General features: G+C 32.0%; 1 protein-coding gene across 5 annotated transcripts in view; it reads right to left on the bottom strand.

Moving 5' to 3' along the window:
* Positions 1-2,422: 2,422 nt before the first annotated feature.
* Positions 2,423-19,904, bottom strand: part of LOC132760544 (WD repeat-containing protein 5-like) — a 46,530-nt gene continuing 29,048 nt past the window's right edge. For 2 of the 5 annotated variants that reach the window (XM_060752533.1, XM_060752531.1), the window contains exons 5-12: positions 16,925-17,075; positions 14,707-14,902; positions 13,823-13,831; positions 10,076-10,184; positions 9,497-9,528; positions 6,161-6,260; positions 5,592-5,750; positions 2,423-4,909 (exon numbers count right to left, since the gene is read on the bottom strand). In XM_060752533.1, coding sequence (XP_060608516.1) covers positions 4,775-4,909; positions 5,592-5,750; positions 6,161-6,260; positions 9,497-9,528; positions 10,076-10,184; positions 13,823-13,831; positions 14,707-14,902; positions 16,925-17,075 — 891 coding nt within the window. In that variant the 3' untranslated portion in view covers positions 2,423-4,774. Of the gene's footprint in view, positions 4,910-5,591; positions 5,751-6,160; positions 6,261-8,683; positions 8,716-9,496; positions 9,529-10,075; positions 10,185-13,822; positions 13,832-14,706; positions 14,903-16,924; positions 17,076-19,904 lie in introns of all 5 variants that reach the window. The other 3 variants (XM_060752534.1, XM_060752536.1, XM_060752535.1) reach the window with 3 other exon arrangements.

Raw genomic sequence — 19,904 nt, 5'->3', positions numbered from 1 at the left:
GCCATGAGCATTAAGATATTTAGTGAAGAATTATTTTACTGAATTGTGTGATACCCTTGAACACTGCAGCAAAGTTTGAAATGTTTAAGTCAAAAGAGGGCTGGTAAGAAGGAAAAAAAAACTGAGTTGAGCCTTAAATAAATTTAATAGTATTAAACCCACTTTGAGAGAATAAGGTATTTTTACGTCACTCAGAACACCTTGGTAAATGACATAATAACATAATTTTTCAAGAAATCTATGCCAAGGAAGCAGTATATTTTTGTACAATCAGCATAATATATAGATTTGACTTTGTATGTGAAAGTATTATAGTTACCTTATAATACAAGTAATAGATAAATTTTATCAAGCTTTTTTAGATGTTGTCAGTTGGTCACAAGTGGATCTCTTTCACACAGGCTGTTTGATACCCTTGAATATTACAGCAATGTTTATATGACATAATTTATGGTAAAGTGAACAAGTGGATAGGAATGAATTTTTTTAGATTTTTTAAGTTTTTTAGTGCTTGCCTATAATACAAAACATTGACAGTTAAGGGCCATAATTCAAATAAAATCTTTGACAGAATTACCTTCTCCTGGACATGTTTGGGAATCATGATTGTAAACAAGTATTCCAACTTTCAAATTAATATCTCAAACAGTTCAGTCAAAAAGTGGACTGGTACTAAAAACTTAACCAAGATTCTAAGTCGATAAAAGGCCTTAATTTTTAAAACAAATCCTTGACAGAGTTACCTTCTCTTGCGTACAGATGGGGGTAATGATGTGAAATAGCATTAAAAGTTTCAAAGCAATATCTCAAAGGGTTAAGGCAATAAGTGGATTTTACCCATATTCAATGTATTTTCTAAGTCAAAAAGGGGCATAATTCTGTCAAAAACCTTGACAGAGTTATGTCCTCTTGTCTGTTGATGAAGGTCGTGATGGTAAACAAGTATGGTCAGTTTCAAAGCAATACCTCCAATGGTTTTGAAATAAAGTGAGGTGGTACAAAAAACTTAACCAAGCTCAATACACTTTCTAAGTCAAAAAAGGGCCATAATTCTGTCAAAAACCTTGACAGAGTTATGTACTCTTGTCTGTAGATGGAGGTTATGATGGTGAACAAGTATGGTAAGTTTCAAAGCCATACTTGTAATACTTCTGAAATAAAGTGGGGTGGTACGAAAAACTTAACCAAGGTGTGACGCCAACGCCGACGCCGGGGCGAGTAGGATAGCTCCCATTTTCATAGAAAAGTCGAGCTAAAAATGCCCCGTACTTCACTTCTAGTCCTTCAAGATAATTGAGTCCAGCATTTTAAAGTGTACCGCTTAAGCCGGTGCTAGGGGCGTGAGGGATGTTGCACTTTTTATTTTCCCTCATGTACAGAATTAATCAAACCGAGTCTGCAATTTTCGTGATTTTTTGCTGTGCTTCCGCAGATATTTCAACACTTTTTAGATCATATTTGGCTATTGCTTGCTTTCGATATATTAAACATTTTCACTACTGTTTAAATGCTGAGCGCCAAGCCAGAAGCTGTTGGAACCATTTTTCATGTATTTGGCATCACGTGGCTTTAACTAATAATCTTCTGTAGTCGAGGCACGCTCTACTAAAAGTGTTATGGAGGATTTAAATTGTATATTGAATATTATAAAAACATCAGCATAATGCTACAGCATAATGATTAAAAACGTCATTTAGATAGACACTGATAAAGTTTATTGCATTTAATTCAGGGATTGAACCTATCGTTTACACGATGCCAAAATATATAAGAATTTGGTGCAGATTAAGATTTACTGATTTACGATGTAAATACTTATTACTTATGTAGTTTATCGTTTTTTCTTAATTGTGCTTATTTAATATCTTGATCATTTATTTCGGTATAACTTTTGCTTATAATCCCACCACGATTCTTACTGAAATAGCAGAAATGTATTTTAAATGCACACATAGATACAAATTCTCCAAGTTGAGTTGTGAGACACCCGAAACACTTACATAATTCTTTAAATAAAAAGATAAATAAAATGGTCTACTGAAGCTATGTACTTATGGAACAAATGCAAGTACATATAGCGGTCACGGCTATTGATGGCAAATCTCGTAGAATATACCGATCTATAGTAGAGCCACAGGAATTATATTATTCAGGACAAAGGTAATATCACGTTATACAAACAAAAATTATTTCGTGGACAATGCCCATGTTATCCGTTACTTAAAAACCGCGTTTATTACATTGTTCGATAATTTTGAGAATATCCCTTTATATAACTTGTCCTCGATCCTCAATCCCCGTTCCTTATTATAAGCCGCAAATGTCTATTAAGGTCAAGGCCACAGTCTCATATGCTATATTCAAGGTCATTAATATCATTTTAATATCATTGTTCAGGGATGTAACAAAACAATTCCAAATATTCAAACACAAGTATTATTTATTTCAATTATATATCAAATTAGTTAGTATTACAATAATGTAACACAATAACAGAAACTATTAATTTACATGTACATGTATATAGCACTTGACATAAAACTTCAGATATATAATCAGTAATATCACATTGATATAATTACCTTTAGTAAAACACACCTCAATTATGTAGAAACAAATGTATAAATACATTAGTCAAAATTGGACGGAAATTCATATACCTGTTTAAATGCCACTGGAGTTTGCAAAATTAATACAATTTGTCTATTACCTACTGAAATTACTAAGATAATGAAATTTTATTAAATACTTTTTTATTTTTAATTGCATATTTCAGACTTAACCATTAAAAGCAACCCCTCAGCCACAAAGGGGCTTTAAAGCCCTAAACTTTAAAATGGACTGTTTCAAAATCACAAGCAAGGCAAGTCCATTACTTAAATTCAGCTGGTTAATGGGTTAATTATTATTTCCTTTACAGCAACAGTAACATATTGACTACAGCATAGCAAAGTTACATTTTAAAAATAAATTCACATATTTAATTCTCTACAATGTTCATCTTTTATAAAACTAAAAAAAAATATACCATTTATAATAGCCGACAATGTCATCTTAAATCTTCTTTGTAGTAAGACATTACAAAATATATATTTTCCCTATATAAAACTTGAGAATTCACATAATCTTTGTTGTTTATTACCTCCCTTTATGCTTTGAGCAAATAAATAACATTTATATTACTTCACAATATGTTGTATAAGTTGATTACAACCTTTGACAATATATTTGTACATAAATATATATCAATAATGTTTATTGAGTCCTCTGCAACACTGCAACTGAGCAAAGAAAAGTTCTTGCATATAGCACATTATCTTACCAAGATTACCATGGTAATAGAAGAAGTCAAACAATATGATTTATTTTTTTTCAGAAATGACACTATTATTCACCATATGTAGTATATTTAATTGTCACAAATTTCAGAGTACAGTTTCCAAATCTATCAGTCAATCATGTCAGTATATCATCTCCCACGAAATCATCCTCACACTTAACCTACCAGAACTGAAAGTTGTAAACCTTTGCTGCCAGTATAGAACTATGCCAGCATACACATCTGTGCAGCCTGAACAAGCTCTATATTGCTTGGCATGTGTATATAAAAATCCTTAAATTTTCAAATGGACTGTTCCAAATTTAAAAGCAGGGCAAATCCATTTTACAAATTCAGAAGGTAAAGGGTTAAAAAAGTATTAACAGGAAATGGTAGGACCTGTCACAACATATTTACTATATAAATATATTTGTCAGACATGTTATGGCACATGCATGTACATAGAAAGCATGCTCATACAAAATATCTTGGGTGATACTTGATACTCTAAGACTTGACACTTTTAAGACTTGACACTCTTAAGAATTGATACTCGAAGAAATATCATACCAGGGGATGGTAAAGAAATGTATAAATTTTCAGATCTTTTAAACATTGAGAAGATCAAAGTGTAAATAATGAACTTTAGAAACAAAATCAGAACGTGTTTAAATGCTGAAAAAATCACAGATATAATAAAAGTAAAGTGATTTCAAGGAATGTAAGAAGATACATAATTTTAAAACTTTGTTTTTGATAAATGAGTACAAATAAAACATGTTAATATATTACTTCTATAAAAGTTCTTCAAGTCACAGCATGGAATGTTTTATGAATATTCACATTGTATATCAAATTCTTAACATATTCTTTTAACAGAATGATATCATCAACTTCTTAACATATTCTTTTAACTGAATGTACTGAAACAAAAACCTTTTTCTTTATTTTTTGAATGTTGTCAAAAACAAAACCTAGATATTCTTAATAAATAAAGAAACAAAACAAAAGAATATAATGTGATTAAATATTTCAACTGCAGTGCAAATCACTGATGACACATATCTAGATTTGATCTTTACTAAACATTATACAATAAACATACTTAATAAATTTATGACTTATTTTCACATAATCCATGTAAAAATGCCATGGTACGCAAACTTGAACAGAGACATTCATGTAAACTAAAACATCCTGTAACAAGATAATAATTAAATCAATCAACTAGCTAAAAGATGATAATTAAATCAATCAGCTAGCTAAAAGATGATAATTAAATCAATCAGCTAGCTAAGTGATAATAATTAAATCAATTAGCTTAAATCAATCAGCTAGCTCAAAGATGATAATTGAATCAATCAGCTAGCTTAAAGATGATAATTCAATCAATCAGCTAGCTGAAAAATGATAACTGAGTCAATCAGCTAGCAAATAGATAATAACTTAAATCAATCAGCTGGCTTTCTTTTCTTCCCTGACAATATAGATGAAGTTCTGGCTGCCAATAGCAACACGTGGATGACTACCTTTATGATCATTGTCCAGACAATACACACTCTGCTGAAGATCCAACAACTGACCAGTGGTCTAAAATAAAACATTGACAAGGTAATAAATCCATTTCTCATTTTAAACTACATAACACCTAATGAGTTAAGAAATTTAAAAAAAAAAAGGGAATTTCCAAAAAAAAAGGTGGAAAAAAAAAGGAATTTCCGAAAAAAAGAAAAAAAAAAGGAAGGTGGAAAAAATTTTGATGAAAAAAAAAATCGTTATTTTAGGAAATGTATTTATGTTCATAATTCATCTGAGAAGGAAAGCTAAGATATTTGTTGGACATTATTTCAGACACAAGCAGAATCCTGGTAGATACATCAACCTTTTTTGAATTACTTGAAAAAGGACCAATGGTTCAGGTACAGGCTGCAACTCTCTTTAATATGGTTGGGGTAAAGGGCAAAAATACAACAAAATCAATAATCTCAGTTCAGAGTTCAAATGACTTTAAAAACAATACACTAGATACAAACTAAATATGCCTTTCAAATGGAAAAGCCAAATTTAGACTAAAATGACTGTAAATTAAATGATTTAGAAAACTTTACACTCAATGCTCAGTACTGGTTGGTTACAGGAACGGATTCAAAAGTGGGTCTAGCTTCCTACACCATCAAACTAAAATAAATTCTATATAAACTAAATTAAATGATTTAGAGGCAAGCTTAGACTACATCTATATTGTAATATAGCTATGTTACAGTAAACTCACATTCAATGTTCCTCTATCAATAATTCTAGCCATATTATGATTGTGTCCCCCACAGATTATGCTGTCATGGCCAAGCCACTGACAGCAGTAAACCATCGTGTTGTTTAATGGCTCCGGTGGCACATCCTTTATCTTCTTGGCTGAGTTAAAGTCCCATATCTGAATGATGAAACACAAAGGTATTTAGCAAATGAAAGAACTATAATCATGCTACATTTCTTTATATATATATATATCAGTACTTAAAATTTATCTATGACTTCAAAATATGTTTTCAAGAACACATTACAATTAAGATGGTACTTGACTAGTGTTGTCCATAAGTAGTCCTTTCAGAATCACTGACCTTCATAATGAAACACACTTGAGAATTTTAATGGAATAAAACAAAGGAGTAAACCTTTAATAACTATTGTTCATAGGGATTTATGACAGTGAAATACATCGATCAAATTCATGTTGGTACATACCTGTAATGTTACCCCTGTGCACCGTAAGTCTGTTAGTTAATAATTTTGATGTAACCCCTGTGCACAATAAGTCTGTTAGTTTATAATATTGGTACATACCTGTAATGTTACCCCTGTGCACCATGAGCCTGTTAGGATATGGTTATGTCTTGGATCTATATCAATAGCATCTCCACAAATATGAGGCCCGCTGATATGTCTAAAAATAAACATCTATTTATATAAAAGATGATTTTTCTCCCTAAAAGACCAAGACACCTGAAGATTGATCTACAATTTTCGGTAATTGTCAGTAAAATCTATAAAGAGCTACTAAACTGTTAAAATGACAAATTCTATCAGCCAGTAGTCAAAATAACAAGCTATTTTATATATAAGTTAATAACATGCAGATGATTGTAAAAAAATATATCATCACCTTAGTGCAACCTAGTGCAAAAACTGGTTAACTCCTATTAAATTCCTAAGGACTTAACCTGTTACTGCACTAAGGTGACAATATTTTTTTCTGAACAATACACTGCAAGAAAAATGAACACTGATTTTAATGTGACACGTTCAAGCAATTTATTAATTGACAGGGGTCATTATGCTCCCAAGTAAAAGACTTGGTGACCAAACAGGAAAATAATGTATGTTTTCAGAGGGCATGACTGAAATTTTATAAAGTAACATTCTTGAGAAATTGATAACAAACATTGAAGATAGCTTGATACATTTGAGCCGCGTCATGACAAAACCAACATAGTGCATTTGCGACCAGCATGGACCTAGACCAGCCTGCGCATCTGCGCAGTCTGATCAGGATCCATGCTGTTCGCTTACAAACTCTATAACAAGTAGAGAAACTGATAGCAAACAGCATGGATCCTGATCAGACTGCGCGGATGCCCAGGCTGGTCTGGATCCATGCTGGTCGCAAACCCATTATGTTGATTTTGTCATGACGTGGCTCATTTTAAGTTACATGTTGGTATTGTTTGAATTTATTCTTATCCATTTTAAGTTAATATGGCTGAACATTATAATTGAATTATTCAATATACAAATGCTTCAAAGATGAATACTATATAAAAAGATTAGACACTTTTGCCTCTGAAATGAATAATAATTTTTTCCATCTTTAGAGAAGACAAACATGAATTTCAAAATGTTTTAATACTGGTTTTAGAGGAGAAAAAAAACTTAATCAGTATAACTTTACTAATTGACAAAAGCAACAGAAACAAAAGATGTTTAAGGTAAAAAAAAAAGCTATTGAGAAATAAAATTTAAAGCATTTCTGGGGCATAATGGGCCTTTAAAATGAAACAACTTTTTTCTTTCTTAATACAAAGTGTAATAAGGTATACATGATTGTACATAAGTATAAATTATAGCGCATGTATATTGTAAATATTCATATAAATACTCTAGCATGTTTTCTATATACACAAACATATTCTGTTTTTGTAATTAATTACTACATTTTCAGCTTTTACTCATCTAAGCCATTGTGATTACCTCCCTTGAACAATAAACCAGTTTTTCCTGACAAATACTTATCACCCAATAGGAAAATGGTGAATCAATTTATCTAGATTCTTTTGCTGCATCATGTCTGAATCTAACAGACCTGATCCTTTTTTTAAGAAAAGATCTCTGACAAGATCTTTGTAAGCCTTTTTAATAGATACCTCATATTAAAAAAAGCCAAGTCTCTGACAAGGCCTTTGTTAGCCTTTTTAAGTTTCCGCAATGAAAAGAAGACAACTCTAGGATCTGAACCCAAAGCAATGAGGGGCAATATATGAAGATGTTGACCTTAACCACTCAGATTAACAGATTAAAACATGCAAACAAAATAAATAACACATAGCACAAGATTTATACCAGACATATAACACAGAACACTACAAGCAACACTATAATTATGTCTTTGTTTTAGTCTTTTGCTCAAACACTTGCCGCAAATGAAACATAAGTTAGGACCATTTCAAACAGTAAATTATGATGTTTAGAATACATGTACCGTAGAAAACTGTTACATATCAACACATGTTACTTTAACAAAGCCAAAATCATGGCTTTTTTATGATGTCAAGAAATGAAATATATTTTTTAGCCCATATGTCCTTCACTTTGATCTAATAAATCAATTGGTGAGCAGTAGCCTAGTGTTTAAGGTGTCTGCCTCTCAACCAATGGATTGAGGATCCAAACCCTACTTTGGTTACAACAAAGTATTCTCAATTTTCCCTTAGAGATTAATGATAAATGGTTCAGACTGAAAGATGGATCAGTCTATTGAAATCATTTAGTGAGGTAATATTTAAAATGATATTGACAGAACCAATATAACATTCCATGAAGGTGCAAAATGAAACTGTGAAGATTTGAAGGGTAATTTAACTATCAACTTTAATTTTTGTGCTTCACAGAAAAATTCTTGGAGGCATGAAATAGTAAACTTTAAAAATTAACAACTGACTGTTTGAAATGTTCCTAATGACAAATATAAACATGTATAATATACAATGTATATACATGTGTGAAATCTTTCTCTTCACCCACACACAAAACACACTGAGCAGTTCTCTACATGCAACCTTAGCAATTTCCTACATGCAACCTCAGACTTACTTAAATGCATGCCTCTTTCGATCATCCCAAAACTAAAAACATAGAATAATTGTTAGTAAATAACATAAACAACAATAATACATATATACAAGTATAAAGCATTTACCAGTTGTTGTTAATAAAGCTCTCTTTAGGTCATGTTCCTACATTCATTTTTACTTTAGGTAATGTTTCTACATGCATTTTCTTGAGGTCATGATCCTAAACACAATTTTACTTTAGGTCATGTTCCTACATTCATTTTTATTTTAAGTCATGTTCCTACATACATTTTTATTTTAGGTCATGTTCCTACATACATTTTACTTGAGGTCATGTTACTACATGCATTTTACTTGAGGTCATGATCCTGAACACATTTTCACTTTAGGTCATGTTCTTACATACTTTTTTACTTTAGGTCATTTTCCTACATATGTTTTTACTTTAAGCATGAAACTATAGTCTATTATCTTTATATTCTTGGTTCTACGAATGTTTTTTTTTAGAATTTTTAGAGGACTGCCACAACTCAAAGATCAATACACTGTCTTAATCTAAGACAGATTAAGATGTTTTTTACACATTTTCTTTCCATTTAAACTGAAGATCATACAATCTGAAAACTAACCAGAAATTACTTATTACTCCCAGCGTTTATCAATTCTTAAATTGGATACAAATGTTTTTAGGGATAAATTTTTGAATTCTTAATTTTTGTTATCTTTTTCTGAATTCATAAGCATTGGGCCATCATTTAATGTACCATAAGAGCTTTAATGAACAAACACTGGTAACGCTTCATGTACATTTTGTAAATTTTGTTACACTTACCTTTGAGAGTGTTTCATTCTATCATCCCAGTACTGGAAAAGAAAATATAACTAACACATGATTAAATCTGAATTCCCAATAAGTACTGTTTCAATTATTCTCTGTGATAAAATAATCACAACTGACCTTAGAGCTACAGGTCTAGGCTTGAGCTCCAGACACATTCCATGGTCTAATGATGCAAGCCATTAGTGACTAGTAAATTTCAAAATCCTGACAGAATGACAAAGTTACAGACAGGATACAAGTACATACCAAAAAGATTTCACCATGATAAATATATGAGCAGACTCCTCTTTTTGACCTCTGACCTCTGTATGTTATGTGAAGTACGCTTATATCAAATCAGCAAAGCAGAAGCATTTAGAAGGGTTTATACCATTTGACTGTCCCTGCATGGTAGAGTCTTTAATACCAAGGTTGGTATACAAATAAACAGTACAGGTGCCTGCTATTCCCCAAAAGCCATGTGTTTGGGACCAGGGTTGCTTATATATTATCCAATACTTAATTAATGTCCCTACAATTCCCAAAAGTTTAGGGTGATGAGGCGTGAGTTACAATTAACTGGTATATTACCTGTACAGTATCATCCCAGCCCCCTGATAAGAATACATGCGGTATGGTTGGATGATACATGAGGGCAAATACTCGACACTGGTGACCATCCATTACATTCTGACCATCACTGAAACATGAAATAAATATATACATAACATATAAATCACATGTTATATTTTACCAAGGATATAAGAGTAAACATATGTTTGATTCTTATAGACTGTGGTCATAAATGTACATGAAACTAATTTTTTTCCTTTACCTGTTAAGATCAATAAAAACAGCAATTCACAACATTCTTAAATTTTAAGCATGTATTTATTCACACTTATAGTTAAATTCTGTTTTCTGTTTCAAAACATTAAATTTGTCAAGGCTTTTCTTCCTTCTAAAGGAGGGGCAGTGTAAGGGCTGCTATTTAAGTCCCCTTAGGATAATTCATTAAAATCATGTAGTTTTCTGGTCTACATCAAGATTTTTTCTCTACCCTTTTTCAGAAATATTGAGCTATTTTTCCGGATAAATAAAGGAAGGGCCCCATCCTTTGACAAAAGCCCTACATGTAGCTGAAAATATATAAGTCCTGTCCTTTGACAAAAGCCCTATATGTAGCTGAAAATATATAAGCCCCTTCCTTTGACAAAAGCCCTACATGTAGCTGAAAATATATAAGCCCTGTCCTTTGAAAAAAGCCCTACTTGTAGCTGAAAATATATAACAATGTTGCTTGTTTTCTGGTCAGATAAAACCTAATGATGTACCTGTATTTTGCAAATACAAAAGAACTGTTTGTTCAGTTAAGCAAATAAGCTCTTTTTTCTTATTAGATATGTCATGTTTTAAAACTATCGCTTTCCTTTGAAATAAAAAAAAAATAGATAAAGTTTTATAAAAAAGATCAATCAAAAAGCACAGCAAACAATTTTCAGGACATAATGACTGTTACAGTATAGCAATGGTGCATTATTTATTATTTCAGGCATGAACGATCACATTAGTAGAACTTACTGATGTTCCACAAGCTAGCTGGATAGCTTACTCACACAAAAGAATCCAAAGTCCAGACCCTTGCCTGATTAGATCCAACAGCACTGAGCCAGAGGTGCAAGTAGTTTTAAAGTCAGCGACATTAACCACTAGGCCAAGGATGCCCCTGGGGTTTTTGAAACATTATATGAACAAGAAATGTCAAATGACACATATGCCCCTTCCCTCTTACCTTTAATGGGTAGTAAGAATAAGTAACCATTATGAAAGTCACACAGAAACTGATTATGTAATGGCATGTGTTTATGAATATGGAAAAAAGTATACAAATGTCGATTAAAAATAGAAGGTTTAAAACAATTTAAATGATCATAGTCATTTCTAATGCAATATGATACAAAACAAGTAAAATGAGCTTGACCTTTGGCCCCACTAACCCAAAATCAAAAGGGGTCATCTACTGGCCAAGACCAATGAAGATTCAGGGCCAAGGGCCCACCAGGGTTGTCATGTTATTGGTAGTTTTTACATACAAGGTGAATGTGATCTTGACCTTTGACCCAAAAATCCATAAGGGTAATCTATTGGCCAACCCATTACCCCTATGAATAATGACGGCAGAAGGCCCATGGGCTGTTTAATTATTGGTTGGAAACCATTTTGATACAAATGGTCAATGTGACCTTAATAAGGGTCATCTCTTGGCCAAGACCATAATATGCAACTGTGAAGCTTCAGGGCGAAAAGCCTATGGGTTCTTAAGTCATTGGTCGGAAACCATTTTGATATAAAAAGGTCAATGTAATGAAACCTTAATCAGTAATTTTGTTGGTGTACAAAGTCAAAATTCATGCAAGTAATGGGTTTTTGACAATGACTTACAAATATGAATCTGAAATTATGAATTTTCAAAAAAAAAAAGCTTTAGTGGTTATAAATGACATTTAAGGTTGCAAACAAAACATTGACTTAGAGTTGTGTCAAACCTAGATAGTTCATTAGTGCTTTCCTCTGAACTGTCAGGCTAAAATACAACCTGAACGGAAGAACTAATGACTCAGACATTCAGGTTTCTGATTAATTATACTCTTTCATACAGTAATAGCTGTGACAGCAGAAAACATACAGCTATCAGCAAAAAACATATGGTAATAGCTGTCAGCTGAAAACAAACAGTTATAGCTGTCAGCAAAAAAATCATATAGTTATAGCTGTCAGCAGGGTTATAGTTATTATAAAGTTATAGCTGTCAGCTGAAAAAAAAATGGTTATAGCTGTCAGCAGGAACAATACAGTTAGAGCTTTTGGCTGAAATCAAAGGGTAAAAGCTATCAGCAGAAAACAAGTTTTATAGCAGAAGATTGTAAGCAAGAATTAGACCAAAAACTTTACATTTTTAATGATGAAGGATCCATGATGTTTTAAAATCGCTCACCAGTAAGGGAGGATAACATTTGAACAAATTGTGGAAAATGTCTAGTTCAAGACAGAAATGGAGAGAAAAAAATAACCAGTATACTGGTAATACAAGAAGCAAATAGCAAAGTTGCTTCAAATTAAATCACATATCAAAATACTTAAATTTCTAAAAAAATCAGGATCAGTCTTGTTCAGGCTTAAAAAATGAGACAAAATTCTACATAAATGCTTTGTAAAAAAAAAAAAATTAAATAAAATTGAAAACAATTTCTGGTATGCAAAGCAAATTATGCCCTTGATTGGTGAAATTTCCAGTGATCCTGGAAAGTTCAATGAATATGTCTGTATTGGCCTTAACAGAGGCTACAACCCTGTAATTCATGATTGGATTTAGCTCAAAATATTATTTTTTCCAAGCCAATATAAGTCCAAGCCTATCCATAATGAGACTGGTAATTGCCAAGAAAATATTCTGGTTCAATATATGGACAATTTGTTTGATTGTGTTTTACGTCACATTGACACAGTATAGGTTATATGGCAACATTCCAGTTTTACTGGTGGAAGAAGACCTCGGGTACCCTTCTATACATTATTTCAGGCACGAAAGGGCACCTGAGTAGAACCATCATCGTTCCGTAAGCTAGCTGAGTAGCTTCCTCACATGAAAGAATCCAAAGTCCCTGTCGAAATTCAAACCAAGTTAGCGGTGAGGGCAATATATGGACAACAGACATCATTTAGTCACAAAGCACTTATAAAGCTCACCAAGACCGCAAATTAGTCAGGTGAGCTAAAGATATTAAAATTGTTATTTTTCAAAAACAATTTTTGTTACAGAAAATCAAAATAAAAATAACATACCTATAACAACTGATATATAAGAAGAACCCATAATCGTAGAAAATAGTTAATCATACACATATATCAAAGACAATTATTATTTTCAAAACTGCACCATTGAAATTGCAATCTGTTTACCAAGAGACCAAACAGCAAGCATTATAAATGAGCCGCGTCATGACAAAACCAACATAATGGGTTTGCAACCAGCATGGATCCAGACCAGCCTGAGCATCCGTGCAGTCTGATCAGGACCCATGCTGTTCACTTACAAACTCTATAACAAGTAGAGAAACCGATAGCAAACAGCATGGATCCTGATCAGACTGTGTGGATGCGCAGGCTGGTCTGGAGCCATGCTGGTCACAAACCTATTATGCTGGTTTTGTCATGTAGCGGCTCAAATTAATTCGAAATTTGCCGTCAGATGTAACAAGACATTTAGATAGCACAGTTAATAATGGTGAAGATAATATGACATAGATATGGCTACATAAAGTGCACAAAATACTCAACCTCGCCTCACTGGATAACATAAAGACAGAAAACAAGAAGAGGCGTATGAGACGGATATATTATTAAGCGAAAACTGTGATCTTTAGAATATCTTCCGACAAAAATGTAGAACTTTGTTAACAAAGACATTGGATATGTCAATAACAAAACATACCAGTCTAAGATATATTTTCAGTGTATAATTAAACTGAATATTATAATAGTTCTGATACAGTAATAATCTTAAATTTGGATCTAAACTTTAAGTGTCCATAGATCTGTAAAATTGTCCTAGATTGCTGTTATCTTAAGATAATTTCATACTTGTTGTATCAAACATAAATAAGTAAGAATATGATGATTATCTTATATTTGTGTCATTATTGAATATGATAATTATCCAATAATGACATCATTATCTAGTATCAAATATGATAGTTTTCCAATACTCAGATGTCATTATCAAACATATGATAATTATCCAATATCAATGTCATTATCAAATATGATTATTATTCAAAACTAATTGAATACTAATACTAATACTAATTAATCTTATTATTAAATACTGATGTCATTATCAAATATGATAATTATTTAAAACTGGCGCCATTTTCATATACAAAAATCATCAAATAATGATGTCATCATCAAATACAAATTTTTTTTATCAAATAATGATGTAATTTTCAATTATGATAATTAGAAAACAATGATGTCATTATCAAATACACTTATTATTATCAAATAGGCAGGTTTCATTATCCAAAATGATAATTATGCAACACTCATTATCAAATATGACAATTATCAAATAATCAACTAAGTGAAAAAATGATCATATTTAATATAATTTAATAACAATAATTATCTCAAACTGAAGTCATTATCAAATGATAATGTACCTGGGTTCTAGTGTATTGACTCTCTTCAATGTTTCCATGTCATACAAATGAATTTGTGGATTGTCACCTGTTGTACAGAACATTGTGTTATCTGGATTAACAGACAATGTCAGGATTTGTGAAGTCTCCCCATCATGTATTGTGTGTAAACACTTCCCTGTTGTAAAATGCCAAAATTTAACCATTCCAGATGCATCTGAAAAACAATGAAAATTTAATAGTGCATTTTCTCTTTTTTGATTAAACATTGAAACCAGTTATTATAATGATTAAAACCATTCAAGGGAAAAAGAATTCATACAAAACTTGTAATAATATGTGTAATATTGATTATTTCTGAAAAAATAATAAATCTGAAATAATCTGTTCAGTTGGTAGATTTAAGCTTATCGAGACAAAAAGCTTTAAATGTATGTGTTACATATTACAATGTGAATCAGAGTTTAATTGCAGCATAAATTACATGATATTTGTAAATAAGAAACCTTTCGGCCACTAGTAACAAATCATAAATTATACTCCTTGTTTATAATTGTCCAATATCATTTTTGTAATCAAATTCATAAACAAAAGGTCAACTGGTAAAAGCCATTATGACAGCCCTATGCAAGTTAACAGAAAAGTTCTCTACAATGGCCAACAGTGGGAGCCAAACCAATGCAGTATAGTGAGGGAGAATTGAGCTATTATAGTTTAGCAAAAATTATCACTCCATCAAAGAGACCTATTTATCATTCTTCCCAAATAACTTTTATCATCTCTTGTGTTCTGGTTTACTTACATGATGCTATAACTACCCTCTTGTGTTCTGGTTTACTTACATGATGCTATAACTACCCTGTTGTATTCTGGTTAACTTGCATGATGCTATAACTTCCCTTATGTGTTCTGATTTACTTACATGATGCTATAACCACCCTATTATGTTCTGATTTACTTACATGATGCTATAACTACCCTTTTGTGTTCTGGTTTACTTACAAGATGCTATATATACCCTGTTGTATTCTGGTTACCTTACATGATGCTATAACTACCCTAATGTGTTCTGATTTACTTAAATGATGCTATATTACTACCCTCATGTGTTCTGGTTTACTTACATGATGCTATAACTACCCTCTTGTGTTCTGGTTTACTTACATGATGCTATAACTTCCCTCTTGTGTTCTGGTTTACTTACATGATGCTATAACTTCCCTCTTGTGTTCTGGTTTACTTACATGATGCTATAACTACCCTCTTGTGTTCTGGTTTACTTACATGATGCTATTACTTCCCTCTTGTGTTCTGGTTTACTTACATGATGCTATAACTTCCCTAATGTGTTCTGATTTACTTACATGATGCTATAACTACCCTCTTGTGTTCTGATTTACTTACATGATGCTTTAACCTCCCTCAGGTTATAACTTCCCTCTTGTGTTCTGGCTAACTTACATGATGCTATAACTACCCTCATGTGTTCTGATTTACTTACAAGATGCTATATATACCCTGTTGTATTCTGGTTACCTTACATGATGCTATAACTTCCCTAATGTGTTCTGATTTACTTAAATGATGCTATATTACTACCCTCATGTGTTCTGGTTTACTTACAAGATGCTATATCTACCCTGTTAACTTACATGATGCTATAACTTCCCTAATGTGTTCTGGTTTACTTACATGATGCTATAACTACCCTCTTGTGTTCTGGTTTGTCTCCTATAGTGAGGGAGAATTGAGCTATTATAGTTTAGCAAAAATTATCACTCCATCAAAGAGACCTATTTATCATTCTTCCCAAATAACTTTTATCATCTCTTGTGTTCTGATATACTTACATGATGCTATAACTACCCTCTTGTGTTCTGATTTACTTACATGATGCTTTAACCTCCCTCTTGTGTTCTGGTTTACTTACATGATGCTATAACTACCCTCTTGTGTTCTGGTTTACTTACATGATTATAACTTCCCTCTTGTGTTCTGGCTAACTTACATGATGCTATAACTACCCTCATGTGTTCTGATTTACTTACAAGATGCTATATATACCCTGTTGTATTCTGGTTACCTTACATGATGCTATAACTTCCCTAATGTGTTCTGATTTACTTAAATGATGCTATATTACTACCCTCATGTGTTCTGGTTTACTTACAAGATGCTATATCTACCCTGTTAACTTACATGATGCTATAACTTCCCTAATGTGTTCTGATTTACTTACATGATGCTATAACTACCCTCTTGTGTTCTGGTTTGTCTCCTGCCTCAAAGTGTTTAAATCTGATTTGTGTGACTGGGAGTTTTGCTTTCACTGTTTCATCATCTTGTAAACTGTGTAAACAATTACATGTCAGTGGATCTGATTCGTAAATCTGAAAACATAAACAGGAACTAATCAGTTAGATTATTAGATTAAAGTGAATATGCATTGATTAGTAAGTGAAATTATGGGACAGTGGATTTTTTCTATTATTTTCGAGAAGATATTTAAAATTGATAAACTAGTTAATCTAGTCTATAAACCAAACAAGAGGGCTACAATGTCCTAGATTGCACAGCTCAAAACCATAACTTCACAAGGTCATAATTTATTCAGTGCTGAAGTGGGTCACTGGGTCAAGTTCAAGGACATCCACAATCAAATTTTGATAATACAGTAAACTCAGCTTATAACGAACTCATCGGGACATTCCAAATCTGTTCCTTATATCCGGAGTTCCTTGTAAGCATATAGCGAATTAGTTTCTTGTATCAGTAGTTTTTATAGCGAACAGATTTACATATAACCAACTGATTGTTTTCCATCGTCCGCCATTTGAAGAGTGATTTGATTAAGAAAAAATAGTCATTAATTTCCATTTTAGACACAATACCCGAGAGCGTACTTTTGGAATTTGAAAATCCTTTGCTATTTTTTATGTTTTGGTTTTACTCCCTTTCTCAATTTCTCATAAAATATCATATTTTGTTTCTAAACTCAGTGCTTTTCGTTTTCTTTCCATGAATAAGAATTAACAGAATTTTTGATTTTCAATCTTTTTATATTGTATATCTTATATTATATTTTAAGGGTGACTTTTACTAATGAATGATATAGTTTTCAAAGGATTATGCTAGCAAGCATGCGTGAATATGTTGAAAACAGATTATAAATGATATCATAATTATTTTACCCGGGCAAAACTATATATTAGAGAAAAGAAATAAGAGAATAAAAGGAATAACCGTTTTATCTTGGTGACAATAACTCATGCTAAAAATTTCCTAAAAAGAAAACTAGTATGTACTGCTCATGCATACTGCTCATTCAAATTCATTTTAATAGATGTATTGAAGTACAGACAACAATTAATGGTACATTCGGCCGAGTTTTAATCCGTGTAAATGAAAACGAAAGTTGAAAATGCGGTATCTATTTATAGTTTGTTATAAAAGTGTAATTTTCTGTACTTTTCTCTCAATTGGGACTTAGTAATGAGTTCCTTATAAGCGATGATTCCTTATAACCGTGTTCGCTATAACCGTATATTTTTATATTAAATAAAGAAGGGCATAATTCGGGCCAAAATAAATTGTTCCTTATAACCGGATGTTCGCTATAACCGTGTTCGCTATAAGTGAAGTTTACTGTGTTCTCATGGTCTAAATTTGAAAATTGAAATTTGTAATTCCAATTATAGGTCACAGGATTAAAAGTGAAATCATTCAATGTTACAGTTCAATAACACATACAAACTGCAGTAATTCAAGTACTTAACTTAATGAGGCTCAAGGTCATCCTACGAAAAATGTCAAGGTCACAGAAGCTCATTTCCACAAACAACAAAAGCTGCCGGTAGGAAAGCATTGTGCTTGACAGTAAAACAAGAGCCTGGATAAAGTGGATTTTTTTAAAATGGGCCATAATTTTGTTAAAATCCATATTAAAGTTATGGGCCTAAATGGATAGTGCCCTCTTTAATAATTATGCTCTCAAATAAGTGCGTGTTGTTTCAACCTTTTCCCTTAAGTATATTATGGAGAACCTTTTCCCTTAAGTATATTATGGAGATATCAACTTGCACACAAAAACTAAACCAAAGTGTGACGCCAATGCCTGAGTGTCAGTACATAATAGCTCTCCCAATTCTTGGAATAGTTGCAGATGTCCAATTTTCAAATGTACAGATTTAAATCAACCATCGATTCTGGACATAGAAATTTCATGGCTATATAGTATGGAAAATACAAGACAAGGCTTGTATATTCTGTTTATTACATGCTTTTCGGTGGTTTATAGAAATATATCAGTGATATAAAACTGGTAATTTCACTGTTTGAAACAGTGAAATTACCACTTTGATAATTTCACTGGTTTTGAATTTAAGCCCCTTACGTTGTTTCAGTGAAATACCAGCGTGCACAGAACTGGGTACCAACTTAATGACGTACGTCGTAAATGACGTCATGTTATATTATTATTTGGTGGGCTTTTCATTCAGTATTAGGTTAAATGTCTTTTTAAAACGTTTCTTTGCATGTAATAAAAAGAAAATTTGTTTAGTTTAGTGTAAGATCAAATATATTTCACCTTGTGAACACCAAAAGTTCATATTTCACTCGTGGCTGTGCCACTCGTGAAATATACTTTTTGGTGCTCACTCGGTGAAATATATTCCGATCTTACACTGAACTAAACAAATATCCTCTATATAATTACACTGTGTACTGTGCTTTAAATTGCTTTGCTTTAGGTTATATTATTTAAGTAAAAAAGTAACATACAAAACACATGCAGGGGATTCACCAGCTGTAACAATAGCAGGAAAACTACACATTGTTGACTATACCATTTAACCCTTAGTATTAACCCCTGGTAATTGGTAAAACTGGTCAAATTTTAAACTCTTCTTTAATACCAACAAAATATTCGTACATTTGTTTACCATTATCAAATATAATACTATAAATATATTTAAACAATCAACATGAACAATGCCTGTCATGAGTACATTATAACTAATCTGTTAGAGGGGGGTATATTCTTGTTTTGATAAGGTTTTATAGAGTAATATAGACCAAGATTTTTTATGCAAATGACAAAACAATGCCAAGCTCACATCAATATTCAAACAAGAAACTTACTTAATTGATATCATAATATTTCTTATATCAAAGGCTAATTACATGGCTAAATGTCAAATAATCTTTTAACGTTCTTT

Source organism: Ruditapes philippinarum, unplaced genomic scaffold, assembly GCF_026571515.1.
Source record: "Ruditapes philippinarum isolate M1 unplaced genomic scaffold, ASM2657151v2 ctg1057_1_1_1_1, whole genome shotgun sequence".
Classification (NCBI taxonomy): Eukaryota; Metazoa; Mollusca; class Bivalvia; order Venerida; family Veneridae; genus Ruditapes; species Ruditapes philippinarum.
This window is presented reverse-complemented; position numbering and strand designations above follow the sequence as displayed.